This window comes from Aethalodelphis obliquidens, unplaced genomic scaffold, assembly GCF_003676395.1.
Source record: "Aethalodelphis obliquidens isolate GAN/ISIS:26980383/991018 unplaced genomic scaffold, ASM367639v1 scaffold4, whole genome shotgun sequence".
In the NCBI taxonomy this organism is placed as follows: domain Eukaryota; kingdom Metazoa; phylum Chordata; class Mammalia; order Artiodactyla; family Delphinidae; genus Aethalodelphis; species Aethalodelphis obliquidens.
Window position 1 is genome coordinate 65,387,682 of NW_020837948.1, and position 19,425 is coordinate 65,407,106.

General features: G+C 35.7%; 2 protein-coding genes across 8 annotated transcripts in view; both read right to left on the reverse strand.

Annotated features, from left to right (window-relative positions):
- The window catches only part of TRAPPC13 (trafficking protein particle complex subunit 13), a 35,242-nt gene that overhangs the window by 15,537 nt on the left and 280 nt on the right, over nucleotides 1–19,425 (reverse strand). For 4 of the 5 annotated variants that reach the window (XM_027100999.1, XM_027100998.1, XM_027100997.1 and 1 more), the window contains exons 2-6: nucleotides 19,073–19,153; nucleotides 8,435–8,503; nucleotides 7,770–7,869; nucleotides 6,560–6,644; nucleotides 150–277 (exon numbers count right to left, since the gene is read on the reverse strand). In XM_027100999.1, the coding sequence (XP_026956800.1) occupies nucleotides 150–277; nucleotides 6,560–6,644; nucleotides 7,770–7,869; nucleotides 8,435–8,503; nucleotides 19,073–19,153 (463 nt within the window). The remainder of the gene's footprint in view (nucleotides 1–149; nucleotides 278–6,559; nucleotides 6,645–7,769; nucleotides 7,870–8,434; nucleotides 8,504–19,072; nucleotides 19,154–19,425) is intronic. The other variant, XM_027101000.1, reaches the window with a different exon arrangement.
- On the reverse strand, nucleotides 14,459–19,421 carry SHLD3 (shieldin complex subunit 3). Of its 3 annotated transcripts, none has more exons than XM_027101007.1 (3): nucleotides 19,073–19,421; nucleotides 16,840–17,011; nucleotides 14,459–16,133 (listed from the first exon to the last, which is right to left on the reverse strand). In XM_027101007.1, exon 3 carries the CDS (start codon nucleotides 16,012–16,014, stop codon nucleotides 15,259–15,261), a length of 756 nt encoding a protein of 251 aa, XP_026956808.1. In that variant the 5' UTR covers nucleotides 16,015–16,133; nucleotides 16,840–17,011; nucleotides 19,073–19,421; the 3' UTR covers nucleotides 14,459–15,258. The 3 variants fall into 3 exon arrangements, with proteins under 3 accessions (XP_026956808.1, XP_026956807.1, XP_026956806.1); XM_027101006.1 differs by having other exon boundaries at nucleotides 16,840–17,015; XM_027101005.1 differs by lacking the exon at nucleotides 16,840–17,011.

Genomic DNA, 19,425 nt, shown 5'->3' on the forward strand with positions numbered 1-19,425 from the left:
GGCAAGCATGTAAACATGGTACATAAAATTCCTTCTGAAGTAGGTTCTTAGGCTTAGTAACAAGTGGAATAAGTGGAAATAAAGCAAAAATTTCAAATAAAGGCATATATAAGTAAAAGCCTCTGAGATCTAGTAAAATTAATTCTTACATGTGTGTTCCAATCTCCTTTACTTCATGGTGTATGACATCATCTATACAACAATCGGGTTTAAGTTCAGCCACTGCAGCATTGGAGGCTGAGAGATTTAAACGCTGAGAACTTGTCTGAAGATCAGCCTTGAAAGAGAGAATAAAATCCAAATGAGACTGGTTACCTACAGGGTGTGGATAAGTATGGGTGGAAAGAATAGGGGAACAAGAACAAGAAAGTAGGGATGAAGAGGGAGCAACACGTCTCTGTGTACATCTTTTTGTATAGCTCTGATGCTCAGGAACAGGGTAATGGTTCACACACACACACACACACACCCCTAAAAATAAATACTGATAAAATCAGCTATAAAGTAGGGGGAATCCAAAATGTAATACAAACAGTACCACATGAACCTAATTGTATTACAAATGAACACAACCATACTGGGAGGAGGAAACAGAAAAAAGGAACTAACTTAAGTTTGGCAAACAAAAGCTGAAAATGAAAAGAGCGGCACACAAATGTTTTACTCTAGCTAGCCCATTTGCTGTTTTGCAGGGGTATGGATTAGCAGTTCTGAAACTTCTACATGTATACTAGGACAAAACAAAATATATATATATTATGGATAACAAGAGACAAGTTTCTTACCTTTGGAGAAAAAAAGGTACAGATAAGGAAAGAGAGAAGCCTGCAATGAAACCTTTGGTGCTGGACTGGAATTTGGGGCATCAGTATGAACATACGGTTTTGAAATTTATACATATACAGATGGATATTACAGAAACATATATAGATGTGTACACGTGTTAGTATATAACACTAAAAGGTAAAAGGTAAATAATCATTCAAAACAGTATTAGATGTCAGAGACCAGCTGATTTGTAGAACTAGAGATCAGCATTAAAGTCATCAACTAAGAAAGGACCATTTTCTCTCTTGCCCCTACCAAGTTACTTTCTAACATATTCCCTCCCTTATTCCTTTTGAACATTGATCATTTTCTCTAATTCTCTTAAATGGCATCCTCCTTTAAGCTCAGCTACTTTCTATCACATTCAATTTTAACTTTCTTTGTAACATTTATTATGATCTATAATTACCTTATTTATGATTTTGTTTACCTGTTTCCTTCTGTCTCCCCTACCAAAGATGTAAGGTCTGTTGAGGCAGGAACCGCTTGCCTTCTCTTGTTCACCACTATAACATGGTGCCTGGCACACAGTAGGCAATTAATAAATGTTTGTTGCATACTGAATGAAGTTATGATAAAACTTCAAGGCAAATGTCAAGACAAATTCAGAGAAAGCAAAGATCACATTAAGTCATGGGGATTAGGGGAGGTTTTGTCCATAAGAGTGCAGATTTTTTAAAAGCTTTTTGTTTTTTTTTAAATCAGTTAACAGGTTTTCTGCAGTTAATTCTAACCTAACATTCTTAATGCAGCACTTCCAAGTGGAATATTTATTAGTGCTGTCTTTTTTTTTATTATATTCAGATATTAAACAGTAGTAGCTCACATTTATTGGGCACCTACTATGTGCAAGGCCCTGTTCTAAGCACATTACTCATTTAATGCCCACAACGCTGAAGTAGGTCATTATACTGTCCCTAATTTACAGACAAACCAAGGCACATAGAAGGAACAACTCCCCTTAGGTTATACAACTAATAAGTAATGAAGCTGAAATTCAAAATTCTTTAACAAACATTTCAGAAATTAGAGAAGAGGGGGAAAAGAAACAGTCAAATCCATGGGCTTTCTGTCCAATGTGTTTTCCTAAGTATCATTTTTTAAACATTAATCATAACTACAGCATGTATTATATATGGCTGAACACTTTTACTTTTCTCCTTTTTCATCTTATAAACACTGCTGCACTTAACATTCATTTCCTAACTACCTATGAGGGCTTTCCCAGGAGCTGGAGATACACCAGTGAACAACAGACCAAAATCCCTGCCCCTAGGGAATTTAAATGTTTGGGGAAAATAATATAGAGTAAAGGAGGAATGGAGGGCTGGCTTGAGGTAAGGGAATACAATTTAAATTACAGGGTTGGCTTCACGCTACAAATTGGTTTTTGGATGAGCAGGATTTAAAAAGGGAGAGAGGAAAGGGGAAATGGAGAATCATTTTAAGTAAGTTAAAAAAAGCAAAACACCTTAAGTGTGTAAAAGCTCAAGATCAGGAAAGAGTTCGGTATAATTAAGGAATTCATGTTAAAAAATAAGAAAAAAGCATTTAAAAACATCTAGACTAAACTTCAAACGAATAGAGGCCTTGTCTCTTTTGTTTCCTGCTATAACCCCAGTATCTAGAATTGTGCCTGGAATATATACTCGTTGAATGAATGAGCAAATGCCTATTACTCACCATTGGTTCTCAAAGTATGGTTCCCAGACTAACAGAATCAGCATCACCTGAGAACATGTTAGAAATGTAAATTCTGGGAATTCCCTGGTGGTCCAGTGGTTAGGACTTTGCGCTTCCACTGTCAGGGGCGTGGGTTTGATCCCCGGTTGGGGAACTAAGCTCCCACAAGCCCCGTGGTGTGGCCAAAAAAAAAGGTAAATTCTTGGGCACCATTTCAGATTGATTAAATCAGAAACACTGGAAGTGAGGCTCAGCAATCAGTGTTTTAAAAAGTCCTCCAGATGATTTTAATACCTTCTAAAGTTTAAGAACCAATAGTACAGGGACTTCCCTGGTGGTATCGTGGTTAAGAATCCATCTTGTAGTGCAGGGGATGCCAGTTTGATCCCTGGTCGGGGAATTAAGATCCCACATGCTGCGGGGTTACTGAGCCTGCGTGCCACAACTACAGAGCCTGTGCACTCTGGAGCCCATGCAACGTAACTAGAGAGAAGGCTGCAAGCTGCAACTAAGACCTGATGCAGCCAAAAATAAATAAATAAAATAAAAATAAACCACCAATGGTACAGATCATTAAAGTTATTTATTTATTTTATTATTTTTTTTGCGGTACGCGGGCCTCTCACTGTTGTGGCCTCTCCCGTTGCGGAGCACAGGCTCCGGACGCGCAGGCTCAGCAGCCATGGCTCACGGGCCTAGCCGCTCCGCGGCATGTGGGATCTTCCCAGACTGGGGCACGAACCCGTGTCCCCTGCATCGGCAGGCGGACTCTCAACCACTGCGCCACCAGGGAAGCCCTGAAGTTATTTTTTTAAAAATAAATTTATTTACTTATTTATTTTTGGCTGCGTTGGGTCTTTGTTGTGCGTGGGCTTTCTCTAGTTGCGGCGAGCGGGGGCTACTCTTCGTTGTGGTGCACGGGCTACTCATTGCGGTGGCTTCTCTTGTTGCGGAGCACGGGATCTAGGCGCGTGGGCTTCAGTAGTTGTGGCACACGGGCTCAGTAGTTGTGGCTCGCGGACTTGGTTGCTCCCCAGCATGTGGGATCTTCCCAGACCAGAGCTCAAACCTGTGTCCCCTGAATTGGCAGGTGGACTCCCAACCACTGCACCACCAGGGAAGTCCCTACTATTTTTTTATTTATAGTACACTACGCTGTCTTTTGTTTATAGAACACTTCATTTTTTGGTAGCATGCTAAGGTTTTCAGACTTACTGCTGAAAACTATTTTTCAGTTAAAAAACAAACAAAAAAACCCCTAGTGGTTTCCAGTTAAACATGACAGATTATATAGCATTTTTATTCTCAAAAACAACACTAAGATGTCAGTAAAGGAATTAAAAGAGTACAGATTCATAATCTCTTTTCCACATTCCAAAATTCCAAGAGCTATAAAAACTTAAACTTTTGAGAGCAGAATTCTGAGTAGCTGAAGTAATGGCAGTAGAGTAACTGAATCTCCTGAGTCATCCTCAAATAAATAAATAAAATTTAAAAACTATATAAACTCAGTGTTAGTATAGCTAGAGAGCAGCAAATGTCTAAACTTCAAATTTCTGCAAGCTATTTCTCATGCTCTCGTCATAAGCCTTTGCAAAGAACAAGAGAAGTTCATGAAAAATTGAGCTTAAGAGAGAAAAGGAAGGTAGAGACAGGCCTAAGAATGATGAAAAGTACTGCCAGGAAGACAAAGTCTATCCTAAGTGTCAAAATACTGAGAAAGTGCATTACTGGAAGATGAGAGCACAGCCTACAGGAGATATAACAGTATGTTTAATGGTGAAGAGGCAATTCTGGCAAGATAACAATTCAGGGGAAGAAGAGAGTTAAAAAGGAGAAGAACCTTCTGGACACTGTCAGTGAAGAGAAAATGAAGCAGGAGGAGAAAATTGAGGATGCTGTCACTCAAAAGAAAGAGAAAAACTGAGGAACACTCAACCCTTTCTTCTTCCACCACCCTCCCAAAAGCCACCCGATAAAGAAACAACACTTTGCTTGCAAGGCTCTAATAGAGTATTCTTGAACTAAGAATATCAAAGCACCCCAAACTGCATTTCACAGAATGCAAAGCTAGCAAGAGTCTTAATCCATACAAAAATACTATTAAAAAAGACCACACAATGATAATTTAAACAATTCACTGATCCAAACTGCTACCCAAAACCAATAGTGAAACAGAAGAAAACTGCAACACAATATTCAAAGTGAATTAAATACCCTCAAAAAAACATATGGAGATAATTATAAAGCATCCAAGGAAATATAGATTTGAATGAAAATTTACTAAGGAAAACTAAAGAAAAGCAGGCAAAGAAGAGCCAATTTGTATGTAATTGGAGTTTGTAAAATGATAAACAAAATGCTAGTTCTTAGTTAAGAGTAAGAAGACTCTTGGTGGGCACTGTACTGCTCAATAAACATTAGCTATCTCTGTTATTATGCCAAACACCACTGCCTTTTTAGAAATTAAAACTGAGCAGAGCCCACAGAAATATAATCACATATTTTATAAGAAATACACTATGGTAATATTTGTTCTTTTTAACATTGACTTAAATTACACACATTTGCTGATTTATTCATCTTACAAAAATAAATTCAACATTTACTGAATGCGAACTGTATGACAGGAAAAAAGTATACATTCTCGAAGTTCTGAAAGTCAGTCCTTTTCATAATCAAATGCAGAGGTCAGCAGACTTTTTCTTTAAAAGGTCAGATAGCAAATATTTTAGACTTTGCAGGTCATACAGTTTGTTGCAACTACACAATTCTGATGTTGTAGCCTGAAATCTGCCACAGATACTACACAAACGGATGAGTGTGACTATATGTCAATAAAATTTTACTTACGGACTGAAATTTGAATTTTATATAATTTTCACATCACAAAATAAGCTTTTGTTTCTTTTCAATCATTTAAAAATGTAAAACCTTTCTTCGCTCATTCTTAGCATAGCTTCATACTGTCTTGCAAAAACAGGCAATGGATCAAATTTGGCCTGCACGCTGTAGTTTGCCGACTCCTGATCTAATGAAAGGCAGAAACCCTAACCATAGAGTGACAAACACATGTACATGTATGCAAAAATTTGCATCCAGTTTCTGGAAGTTGGGTCATATACGGAACTTGGAATATTTTCTCTCTGAGATCCTTTTCAATTCTCGTACTTGCTGATCATTTTTCAATCTCATTCAAACTGGACTTCCCTTTCCCTTCCATAGGCGATGCTCTAGTGACCTAAACTCACCACTGGAAGACAGCTTTGACCACTTCTCAACAACATACGATGAATTTTTCCTTTTTTTTATGCCCTTTCTTTTCGGGAATAAATTTCCAGTTGTTTAACTGAGCTAGCATATTCTCTCTCTTGATTTCTCAAAACTGCAAGAATATTCTAATTGGCCCATTTCCTACAAACCATCCCATACAATGCTTTCATGACAGTCTTCCAACATAGCCTGAATACCTCTGCTCAAAAGTCTCCACTGACTGCACACCGTCTTAAAATAACCTTAGCCTTAGTCTTGCTTTTAAGATGCTCCACTGTATGGCTACTACATATCTCTACAACCTTACCTACTCTTACTAAGTGAATTCTGCTCACTGCTACAAGAACACATTACGTATTCCTATGTCTCTGCTTCTGATTACCATGTCCCTCTTTGTCTTTTCTTCTAAATCCTGCCATTCTTTTGAGATCCTCTTGTGCTCCCTCTCCGTCAATAAGCCTTCCTGAATGATGCAATCCCCAGTGATCTTTCCTCCTCTTTCAAATTTTATTATGTTAATCACAAATTATTAACAAAAATTTAAAGTGTTATTTACCTTTGGTACATTTTCTCATCCAAGCTATCACAAATTTTGAGGATAAGGAAAAATGATTCTGTGCACAGCATATCTTAGAACTTAGGTGTTCAATTAATACTTGTTATTAATGACAATTAAAAAGTCCAGTATCAAGCAGGCATTTTAATGAAGTTTCAAAACATAAGAAGAGAAATTAAAAAGTTAAAAAAAATTCTCCCAAATAAGAATGCCACTTACTTTAACCAATATATCTTTTACAACTTGATTGCTATCATTATGAACGCTGATATAACTGGAAAAGGTCTCTCCCAAAAATATATTCCTGTGAAATAAAATAAATTTTTAGGCAGAAATCCATTCAACTTTTATCATAAATCTTCTATTTGTGCACCACTGAGAACGTCAAATGGAGAAATTACTAAAGGATAGAGATCAGGTGAAATACTATTTCAATATTTCTTTGTTTACACTAGGCTGCTCACTCATTACCTAGTGCAATTAAAAATACAGATTTAATCTATAAAACATGCTATATATCTTGACCCTCAACTACTGCCAAAACTGCCAGCCCTCCTAAAAATGTCATTGAGATCAGATCCATGTTAAGAGTCTGAAGATTTGATACTGAGGCTAGAGGCTAGAGAAAGGCAGTTTTTGAAATAACTTATGCCCCGAACCTAGAAGAGACCAAGTTATTGATCTCAGAGTATTTTTTACCAATTTATTTTCTTTTTCTTTTTCTAAGTCATTCTAATAAAAATAATGACTAGTGGCATTACTTTATAAGTATATGTTATATATATAATGCATATAAACATATAAATATATGTAGATATATTTATAAAAATATTTTAATATGAATACGTTTTTTACTTGAATATATTTCTAAGCTTTCAAGACACTAGTCAATGACCACATTCTGTAAACCTTTTGAAAAAACCTGAAAAATTCCTTTTGGTCTCAAATTGTCTCAGTTGCAAACAGAATGGAACCAGGGACTTCTACCTCAGTAATAATCTAGAGTAAGAGAATAGCTAAGAGCAAGAGAAGGAATAAAATATTTAGAACTCCTAATGAGCTGACAAGTCCAATAACTTAAGCTGGTAAAGGGCTGTGATGGTGAATAAAAGAGCTGCTTCTGAAAGACACTGAGATTAAATCAGTTAAAATAAAAGGAATATGTAGGCATTAAAAAATATAATAAGATCTAAAGAAGAAAGTTAAAATTCTACCACCCTAGGAATTAGTATTTTGGTATGCATCTTATTTTTTTAATTAAAAAAAAAACCAGAATCACATAGTATAATTTTGGTAAAACTTTTTTTTTGTTTCCAGCCACATACATGTATCATGAGCATTTTCCCATCCCATAGTTACTTTTTGAAAACATGATTTGTAATGGCTTCAGAGTATTGTTGTGTTTCTAATGTGAACATATCATTCTTACCCAAAATTCTGTGGTAAAGTCAACATTTCTCCCAACATTAAAATCTCTGCACCATTTACAGTTGAAGGATCATCTCTCATGAGCTGGTTAAAGAGGTCTCCTGTAGAAAGAGAAAAACATCAAATTCTAACACCTACCTTGTAAATAACTTTTATTTATGTGACGAAACAGCTGGGAGAGATATTTAAAAAAATAATCTCATAACAAAAATTAAATTTAAAAAAATCTAATTTCTAATCTTCACTACAACAAATGCATGCCAAAAAAATTCTGTTTCTACAGAAAATGAACACTTAAGGAACAAAGGAAAATGTAGGTCATGAGATATATAGAAAGCTCCAATGATTTTTAAATAAAGGGAATGCTAACATATATTGATGGAACATCTGAGGATAAATGAAATTTTAATAGTGCCATTATAAGCAATGCATTTTTACTAAAACTAAAAGTCTCTAGTTGCCATGGGATATCAGTAGTATTTTGATGTATAGATTATGACTGAGACCTATTACTCAGATGGCCACCATTCACACGTACAAAAACAGGCAACAAATAATGCAGCAAAGAGTTAGCATAAGATTGGCAAGGTTAGGCTTATTACAAGGTAAGGTAATCCAGGTTTCAACTTTTCCCTAGGTGCAAGTAGGATAAAGCATGTGTCATACCAGGCAAGTCTTTCTCTTCACATGTTACTGGAATATTGGTGAATAAAGTAGGCTTAGTCAACCGCATCACTGTGAATTGGGAAAGTAGAAAAAAAAAGAAAGAAAGAAAGAAAGAAAGAAAGAAAATATTAATATTATTTTATGCCAGTATTCGCAAGTTGAATGTATGGTATTCATCAATTTTATACTAGTATAAAATATAATCTAAATACTTCCTAAACAATATAATATTAAGTATTTCCTAAGATTATTACACAGCAATGATCTACTAATAAAAATGTTAGGATATAACAAAAAATTTTATATATGACAAAAAGAAAGAACAATTTTGCTTTTATTTACAACCTAATGAATTATAAAAATTAAATGCAAATGAAATATGGCTCATTATACAAAAAGTAGAAAATAAAATAATTTCAAAGCTTACGGTATATTACAAGAATAAGGCTTTAAAAAAATCTTGAATGACTTCACTGTAAATAATATCAACAAAATATTAACCAATGTTAGTCTGATAGGGACAAGAATTTAGATGCGCCATTCTGAATATGAAACAATAATTTTATGCCAAAAGGATTTTTGTTAACTTTATTCCTTGGTTATAATCACAGGCCACTGAAGTTCAGTAAGTGGCCCTTTAAGTAATATTAATTCTTTGTAAAAATTATGAAAGTGTCAGTTAATGTGTAGGTTTATAGAATTCCAACCAAAACTAGCATTTGTTCTCGGAACATGACAGAATGTATCTAAAGTTTATCTAGAAAAACAAATAAATAAAAATAAGCTATGAAATTAATAGGAAACAATGATAAAAAACTGGACATAACATGTAGTAAAACATTTAAGTCCATAATCAACTAATTGGCTTATTAATACAAGACCATACTGACATGTTAGATAATTTAAAAAATTTATTAGGATGCAGCAAAAACAAATCAACATTATAAGGTGCTAGGACAACTGGTTCACTATCTGGGAAAAATGAAATTTAGTTTACAAATTCATTTCAAATATCAAGCTGCATATGTATCAAATAGATGGACAAAAATTAAGCAAGAGAAAACTAGAAAAAGTGAAAATTAAACCTAGTCTAGCGGGGATAGGACATTCGAATTAAAAAATCTTTTTCAATTTTTTGTTAAGATTGACATTTGACCACATCAAAATAAAGACAAATCAGCTCGGTGCTTTGTGACCACCTAGAGGGGTGGGATAGGGAGGGTGGGAGGGAGAGAGATGCAAGAGGGAAGAGATATGGGAATATATGTATATGTATAACTGATTCACTTTGTTATAAAACAGAAACTAACACACCATTGTAAAGCAATTGTACTCCAATAAAGATGTTAAAAAAAAATTGACATTTGACCACATCAAAATAAAGACAAAAATATAGAAGTAAAAATCATACAAACTCATAAAACATTTCAGAAAATGAATCCCAGAAGACTGTTTCTTTATAGTCTATTAAGATGTTCATTCAACTCAAAACTCAAATCTTTAAAGACTATTGATCTAAATGGTCAGTGCACAATATGTGGTATTCGTTAATGTATGTAAAACTGTACCACCTAACTACTAATTAACTATCTATATCATTCATATCAAATTTAGTGCCTGGGCTTCCCTGGTGGCGCAGTGGTTGCGAGTCCGCCTGCCGATGCAGGGAACACGGTTCGTGCCCCGGTCCGGGAAGATCCCACATGCTGCGGAGCGGCTTGGCCCGTGAGCCATGGCCTTTGAGCCTGCGCGTCCGGAGCCTGTGCTGCGCAACGGGAGAGGCCACAACACTGAGAGGCTCGCGTACCGCAAAAAAAAAAAACCAAAACAAACAAACAAAAAATTTAGTGCCTTTCTCATTTTGGTCTTAGCTTATATGTCATCTTTCTCAGAAAAGAAGTACAGGTCACCCTGTTTCTCTCATAGCACCTTGTATTTATCATGAATTATGTTTATTCACTTATAAGTTTATAGCACTCCTATCCAAACTCCTTTAAGTTTAGGCTCGTATGTATCATGTTAAGTTTTGTGGGCTCGGTGCTTGACACAGGTTCTGGCACATAGTATTAACGCCTCACCAAACTCTTCAAGTAAGTGGTATTTTTGAAGATGTAAAGTTTCAAGAACTGAGGCCATTAAACAATGTTATATTAAATAGATGGCCGCAGACTTCACTTTGCTCAAAAATAATTTTCCCTATTCTTAATTATAAGCCCAGGGTCATAAACCTGGAATGTCATGCTTTATTAGAAACATCCCATGGGCATTCCAAGTCCGACTATTTCAAACAGAACATTAACCAGCTACACATCAATGATGTGGGTGGGGGACTGAATGGGGAAGTGTTTCAAACCTCTTTCACTCTTACTTTTAACCAGGAAAACATTAAAATTAAGTACAATCTGCAGGGGATAAAAAGGTGTTCTGAAAATGACACACAGGAAACAGTTTTTTCCACAATCTTTCAAGACTCTAAGCTCAATTTTAACACCAATTGGTGCTCTATTTCTCTCTCTCTTTTTTTTTTTTTTTTCATTTCAAGTGAGACCAAATCTTAATAAAGAGGAAATACACTCTCAAAGGAATCCTTAAACACTTTTTTTTTTTTTTTTTTGCGGTACGCGGGCCTCTCACTGTGTGGCCTCTTCCGGTGCGGAGCACAGGCTCCGGACGCGCAGGCTCAGCGGCCATGGCTCACGGGCCCAGCCCGCTCCCCGGCATGTGTGATCTTCCCGGACCGGGGCACAAACCCGTGTCCCCTGCATCGGCAGGCGGACTCTCAACCACTGCGCCACCAGGGAAGCCCCTGAAACACTTTTTAAAAAGTGTTCTTCACAACACTGTAAATCAACTATATACCCCAATAAAAATTTTATACCCTAATAAAATTTTTTTTAAAAAGTTATACTCAGTTAATAGTAAAAAGTAAACAAGTTAAAATAAACATAAATTTGAAGTGATCAAAAAAAAAAAGTGTTCTTAATTCACCTAGATGTGTAGCCAGCTCATTTGCTTATTATATGCTCAAACTTCCATTATGTACAAAAGCCCTTTAAAGCTTAGCTTTTACTGATGCTATGGTTTTCTAGGGGATGAGACAGTAGAGGGTGGGTAAAGAACAACCCTCCATTAAAAATAAAAACATCCCAAGCTGGTATTTAAAGTACCAGTTTTCTTCCTATTTTCAAAAAAGGGTAAAAAATCAGCAAGAGGGGATAGCAGTTGGTAAGAAATACTATCATCCTGTGGAGGCAAAGAAAATTACTATAAAGCACAATTTGTCATACTGCAGATTTTTAAACAAACTGAGAAAGCCAAATTTGTAACATAAAACTATCTCATTCCTTTAAAGAAGATGTGGCACTTATATACAATGGAATAGTACTCAGCCATAAAAAGAAATGAAATTGAGTTATTTGCAGTGAGGTGGATGGACCTAGAGTCTGTCATACAGAGTGAAGTAAGTCAGAAAGAGAAAGACAAATACTGTATGCTAACACATATATAGGGAATCTAAAAAAAATATATGGAGACGCAAGAGGGAGGAGATATGGGGATATACGTATAGGTATAGCTGATTCATTTTGTTATAAAGCAGAAACTAACACACCATTGTAAAGCAATTATACTCCAATAAAGATGTTAAAAACAAACAAACAAAAAACTATCTCTTTCCTTGAAGGATGATCCAAAGTATGTCCATAACAAGTATAGATTTAAACCTTAGTATTTCCTGTCTTATAATGAATTAATGAAACTCAAAAATTAAACACAATGTTAGAAAAGAGCAAATATCAACAAAAAAACTGCGTTTTAAAAAAAACTGGCAGAGAAACTACAATAAAGCACTGGTTATTAAATGGTAATTATGTATCTAGTCTTGAAGTTAAAGCAGGTTCTTGGTCAAAAATTAAGGAGGCAAAAAAGAATATGTGATTTTTAGTCGAGTGACAAATATTCACTACACACAATACACAGTGCCATGTGTAGAAACACTCTCAGTGGAACTCACAAAATACATACATTTGATTTACTTATGAAATTCAGGTTTCATCTAAAATCTTATAAAAAAAAGTTTTGAAAGTCTTCAGTAAATTAAAAAAAAGATAGGCTTGAGGTTATAAACTAATGAATTAGGCCAGTTCAACTTACATATACATTTTGCTTGGTCACAACATTAAAAAAAATTATGTCAAATCTTCTTCACTTTCAGAGTCCTTACCACATTCTATAGTCTTACTTTTCTAGTTCCTGAAGGCATTCAAGTTTGTGAACCTTGGAATAATCTGGGGCATTTTGAGCAGATTAAATCAAAGTGAACCATTATGCAGGAGCTCATCTTAGAAATTTTCAAAAAATGGTCTTTAAATTATTTGCTAAGTTGGCAAATAATTTAGTTAAATTCATGTGATGCCCTTCACATCTTTTTTCTTAGAATTTGAGTTAACATTTATTTGAAAGTGGATAGCTCGTCAGGGAAAAATAAAATTATGGCACTGTTGCCACTTTCCTAGAGTAAATGCTTCGGCATTTTACCAAATGCCCTCAGATTCACCTTCCTGCATATGTCTTTGTTTCCCCAATTTATTCATGTCTGTGACTTAACAGTGGAACCCAGAAATACTGGTGAGCTCTACTATTAACTAGTGCTAGAATCATCAGTCCTAAGGTTCTCAATACTCTAAGAAGGCTTCAAAGACATGGCAGTGGATTCTAAATTCTTAGCCCTTAATTACTGCCTAAGCATTGTCTAGGTAGATGAGAAATGAATCGCTTCTTCCTTTAAGATCACAGCACTAGTTGCAGTAAAACTCAATCTTCATTTTCCCAGTTCTGATTCACCTTTTCATTGTTTCTCAGAGGGGTAGAAAGCAATTTATACAGAGTAAATTAGAGAAATTTAAATCTGCCACATATGAAGACAAAGAAGCTCTTTTTAATGTGTGATTCTTGAATTAAAAAACTGCTCATAAGAAGCCCATAAGAAAATAATCATAAGAATATTTTCAGTTCTGTGTATAATCATTTCAAAATAATAAAAATGTATCATAAAAGAAATGCTGTGGTCTATGTAAGTGACCCTGTCTTATGATTACCTAACTTTTAACCCTTGATTAGCAACCTAATGCTAAATAAGACCTGAACAACAAAAAAAACAAATCCACCATTTATGATTGCCTAATAACATTAGCCAACTCTTATTTGCAAAGCTCGCTAGTAATAATGAATAACTTGTTGACTTTTCTCCAGCACTCTTGATTGAAAAGTAAGATGACTAATGAATGAAAGAAGAAGTAATTACTGATGAAGTTACCTTGGAAACTCCCTCTACACCTGGTGATTTTTCATTTAAAGACTTTTGGAAGCATTCATGCACATGATGATTATTTTCTACAGAGCAGTCTCATTTGAGACAATAAGAAAGGTATTAAAAGTTAAAAACAAAACAGTGTTTGGATAGTGTGAAACCTAATTAGAAAAGATAACCTCTTTAGTTAAAAATTGGTAGACTCGGGCTTCCCTGGTGGTGCAGTGGTTGAGAGTCGCCTGCCGATGCAGGGACATGGGTTCGTGCCCTGGTCTGGTAAGATCCCACATGCCGCGGAGCAGCTGGGCCCGTGAGCCATGGCCACTGAGCCTGCGCGTCCAGAGCCTGTGCTCTGCAACAGGAGAGGCCACAACAGTGAGAGGCCCGCGTACCGCAAAAAAAAAAAAAAAAAAAAAAAAAATTGGTAGACTCCTTATGTATTAAGGAACCTCAGCCAGCTCAGGCTATGAGAAACTCCCCAAAGGGCACATTTACCATGTAGTATTGAGCCTCTACCACGCCAGGCACTGTGCCACAAGGCAAATGTGTTTCTGCCTTCCTAATGAGTACAGTCTTACAGGTTTTTTATCAGGGATGTAGTTTAACTACTTAAGAATAGTGACTCTATGTTAGCTCTGTGAGGGCAGGATCCATGTTTGTCTCCTTCCCTACTTTAGTACCTAGCTCATGGTACGCATTCAAATTTGTTAAATAAATATACTTTTTAATAAAACTTTTATTATATAATCACTTTGAATATTTTTATAAAATGATGTGTAAACCCAATTTACAACATTTTGCTATGGGAAACCCATGACTCCAAGAACCAGAGCATTAGTAATCAGCAATAACAGTCATTAAGATTGAATTATCTGTATTAAATAAAGAATAACTTGATCTCTTACTCATACTTGATACTTTACTTCAAAAGAGCTTATTGCCTTAAAGATATATTAGGGTCTTAGACAAATTATACATTTTATACTTTTGTTTCAGAACAACACATCAACTATTGTCTATTACATATCTTTGGAAATATCAGCAGAATCTGGGCTGGTCTCTCAACTTGAATATCACATTCATGGCACTTGAATACCATTCCCAACAGAACTGGTTTTAGTTTTATTTTTAAAAAAATCATTACACTTTAGGTGAGTAAAGAAAAAATACTGTCAAATTAGATTTTGGGGATTTACCAAAATCCAAACTAGTCACTGTAATTCATAGGAATATCTAATTCAACCACTGGGTAAGTAAGAGAACAAAAGGAATAGAACATTTTACCTTTAAATTCAGTAAAAATAATAATTTATCACAATTCATTTAAAAGAAGGCTGCTCAAAGTAGAACGCAGAAAGTTCCTGACTTAAGTGACAAGCCTAGGAATTCACCTGATATTTATTTCTGGGATACAAACTGTACATATATTACCACACAATTAAACATTTATTCACTTGTTTCAGTTCCTACTCAGTTCATTCAGAATATTTTTCTTTTTGACAATTAGTGGTATTCATTACATACTAAAAATAAGACCATATTTATGCACAAATAAGTTAATCTTCCCAGTAAGAGCTAATCTTCCTTTAAGAAGACTTCCCACATATTCACAGTACATAACATCACAGAACACCCATATCTGGCTTAAATGTCTCTGAATTGTAGCATTACAAGATGGAAGTTCATTGCACCTGATAATTCGATTGAGTTTTTCCCAAATGTCTTCCAGAGTTTGGTTGTTACAAATAGTGTGCTCTATTGTCCATCTTGCTCTATAAAATGAGTGCAAATTTAGTGCCTTTAAACTATCTTGCAATTTTTCAGACAAAGGAAAAATGTTTTCAGTACAATTACTGCTGGGAAGTGAAACACTCCAACACCTCTTCTTGTGACGTTTTCTTTTTTCTGATTGTTTATCCAGACTTCCAGAATTAGTCTGTTCATTCAGTGTATGTGATCGGATTAAGTGCTTCTTTTTTTTCAAATTAGGTTGAAACTCCAGTAGATCTACTGTGCAATCATAACTCTGCAATTTAATATCATGTTCTGAAATGGTTAAGTACTGTCTTACATCTTCAGTTGCCTCTTCAGAAATCACAGGTGGTAATCTTTTAGGTTTGAGTGGAAGTCTGGACCCATCATGAGGAAACCAAGGAATAAATCTTGATAGTGGACGTGTAGGAAAGTCTTGAATTGCTTTCTCTGCAATTTTTGGCAGTTGTGTGGTTTCACTCTCATATGGTCGATAATGTAATATTACTTCTGTAGTCATTCTGCAGTAATCCAGTTACTCTTAATGAAGAGACTATTTCTTAGCTGAGCTCCTCAGAGCTAGAATGCAATTTATAATTACAAGACTCTCTCTCTTTCCAAATCAGAGGGAAACAGGACCTAAAGTGGAAGTATTGCAAAGAATAAGATATGGTAGGGATAGCCTGTATACAGATAGGCAGAGAAAAAAGAAAAAAACAAACCAATTCCAATATGATATTTTACCAAAGTGCTATTGGTAAATGTGACTGTAATCCACAAAACTGGAAATCCTTTCTCTTACCAAAATAAGGGATCTGGATTAGATGCCCTATCATATCCTTTCAGCCTAAAACTGCTAGTAGTCAACATGTTTAACTGAAGAGATATAATGGATTTGGAAGTACTGATATTAATATGTTAGATAATAATAATCTTAAGACTATAGCAGAAACAAAAAGTAAATTAGTGATTTTTAAAATACAAGATTCATATGAAGATAATGAACAAAAATGTAATAATACTAAAAAAATTTGAGACGTGAATTGAGGACAATGAAAATCATTGTAATTTTTAATCTTTTTGAAGAAAATGGATCATTTTATACTTTAAAATTACATGAATTCTGCCAAATATATAGACAGAATACTTAATGATTTTATTTCATTCTCAGTAGTAAATACTGAAAACATGAAAATGGTTTAACTTTGCATTTTAACCATGCTAGAAACTGGTTTCCTGACAAAGTCTCATTTGTATAAATGAGGCACTTAAGCAGTGTCAAAACCTTAGTAGCATGGCTTCTGAATTCCAATTTGGAGGATGAACAAGAAGACTAGAGCCTTACTTTTTTTCCTCTTAGAACACAGACGTCTTCAAGTTGCCCCAAATTAAGTCATCAATAAGAAGTTCCAGCATACAGTACACAGGCTCAAGAATGGAGCCTACCAGGATCTGTAAGTTAGGTTTCCTAATCGGGCCCAAAGTTGCCTGAGCCATAATGCAGGTTCTTTCAAATCCTAGCTACCAGAGAAAAAAACAAGAGGTCAAATCCCTTCTTCCAAAAATCATTAGAGAACTACTTGACGGGGGTTCTCCCATTGCCGGATGACTGTGAGTGGGGTCTCCTTGGCATGATGTCACAATACTCATTTAACTACTGACTCTGAAAGTCAAAAGAAGTAACCAATCTCATAATAATTCTTTTCCTTACTGTTAATGTCCACTGACTGACAGATTTGGCAACTCAAATTCATAAATGACTGTGTTCCTTAACATCCATAATTTTAATATGGATCTAAATATAGATAGCATATTCTTTCAAGAATTAATAATGTTTTTATTTTTTCTTCCCTTTTCCTTACATTTTCACATTTTAAGACATGCCACTGAGAATTCTTTCATTGTTGTCTGAACTCAGTGTTGTATTCCAGGGACACTGATGTTGTGAGAGCTCCTTAATACTTTACATACACATGAAAGTAAACTTATATGACAAGACAAATTGATATATTTGGCATCCAACATAGGTAAAATTAAAACTTGTGAAAACTCTTGGATAGCTTGAACAGTGGGGAAGAATGGGGCCAAAGAGCTTTAAGAAAGCTGAAACTAACACTGAATTTCAAAGCACTTGTCCTTTTAGGTTGCTAAAATACTCTTCTCCAGGAACCTTCTGTTTTGGAAAATAGAAGATACCTGGGAAAGACTACTCTAGCAGCCTAAAAGGACTACGGCAGTTAGCCTGCACATCACTGGAATTTAACTGTATTTAATAGCTTCCAATTTGTATAAAATGATACCTAGCAGCTAACAGAACTGCTCTAAATTTCCATCAAACTACTAATGGAATGATATCTGAAAATGCTCTTTCCTTCATTAGGAGGCAACATGGAGTCTTGGAAAGATGAAGGCCTTGTGTTGAAATATTACCTCAATCACTTACTAGCTGTGCGATCTTGAAAAAGTTTAACTTCTGAGAGTTAAGTAATATATATTTCACATACTACATATGAGTCTGAGATAAAGAACATGACAATTTCTCTTCTTTCTTCAGGAATAAGCCATTTCAGTCCAGGCTAAGCTCACAGGTCCTATTGCTATTACATTAGTTAATATTTTAGTTTCTTAGTTCTACAGTCAGAGACAGTTCTGATAACCCCAACTATCAGCATATGATTTTATGCTTCAAATGAAACTGGTGAGCTTCGGGAAGGTTTGATGCTTACAACATAACTAAGGGGATAAGGGTCCCTCAAAATGGATCCCACAAGGAAGGTTAAGTGCTATTCACTTGAGTTCACATGTCTATCGAGCATCTTTTCAGCTCAGTCCAAGAAGATATTGGTAACCACTGAGTAGGGCATCCAAGAAATAAGTGCATTTGCGGTAGTAGAAAACCGATGAAATAAAGCTGAAAGCGTTTCAAATAAAAGGTTTCACAAAACAACAAGAATTCCAGAAAAAGAATGCCCTGCTCATTTCCCCTAAATAATGATCCAATTAAATCATCAAACTTACTCAAAACTGTTTGCTGTGTATGCAAACCGACATGAATTTCCCCCTATACACAATACTTTGACGTAAACAGTGAGTTTTAACATACCTAAATTACATGTTGTAGTACTATGTACTTCTAAATCCTTGGCACAATACTAGACTAATTTCACAGATGAAGCTGAAGCCTGGTAACTTTGTCATTGCCACATGAAGAGACAAGAGACAGAAGGAAAAACCACTTTATATACCCGCTGTTAATCATCTCGGTTCACAAGGCTCTCCCCGCGTAGGGTGGGGACATCAGCATCTGCGGCTAAAATCAGAGCAGCATGTAACAGAGTAAGTAATTTACCAGGTATCTATTCCATTCTAACGGGGGCTCTCAAACCTGAAAAGCAAAGAGGAGAAATAGTTTCCTTTCGCTCGGCGCCAAGGAACCAAGCAGGAGGGCGAGCATTGACAGTGTTTAAGAAGGACGAGGCCTATATCCCAGAGGCCAGGTCTATGTGTCAAAGGCTTCGAGAACTAGTGAGAGAAAGGGAGAAAACAGATTAAAGGGAGTCGGGTTCGCAAAAGTTTACCTTTCAGGGCCAGCAGGTGCTCCTGTTTGGGGGGATTCACTTCCATTTTGACCGGTACTTTGGACCCACTGCCTACGGGGGCTGAAAAGGGTCAATCAGCTCGGAAGAAGACAGAAAAGCGCACGTTCGGGAAGACAGGGCGTCAAACACACTCCCAAGTTTCTCTCTGCCGGGGGTGCCTTAAATTCTCTTCTTACCAAGTCCTTTAGGAACCCAACGGCTTTTTTACCAAAGCCATCTCTTGCCTCTTAGAGACCTATACATAAAATACTTCTCTATTTTCCAGTCACAATCACACACCGCGACTTCAAAAAACCACTCCTCGGTGACAATTCAGGGCCTCCCAAATACCT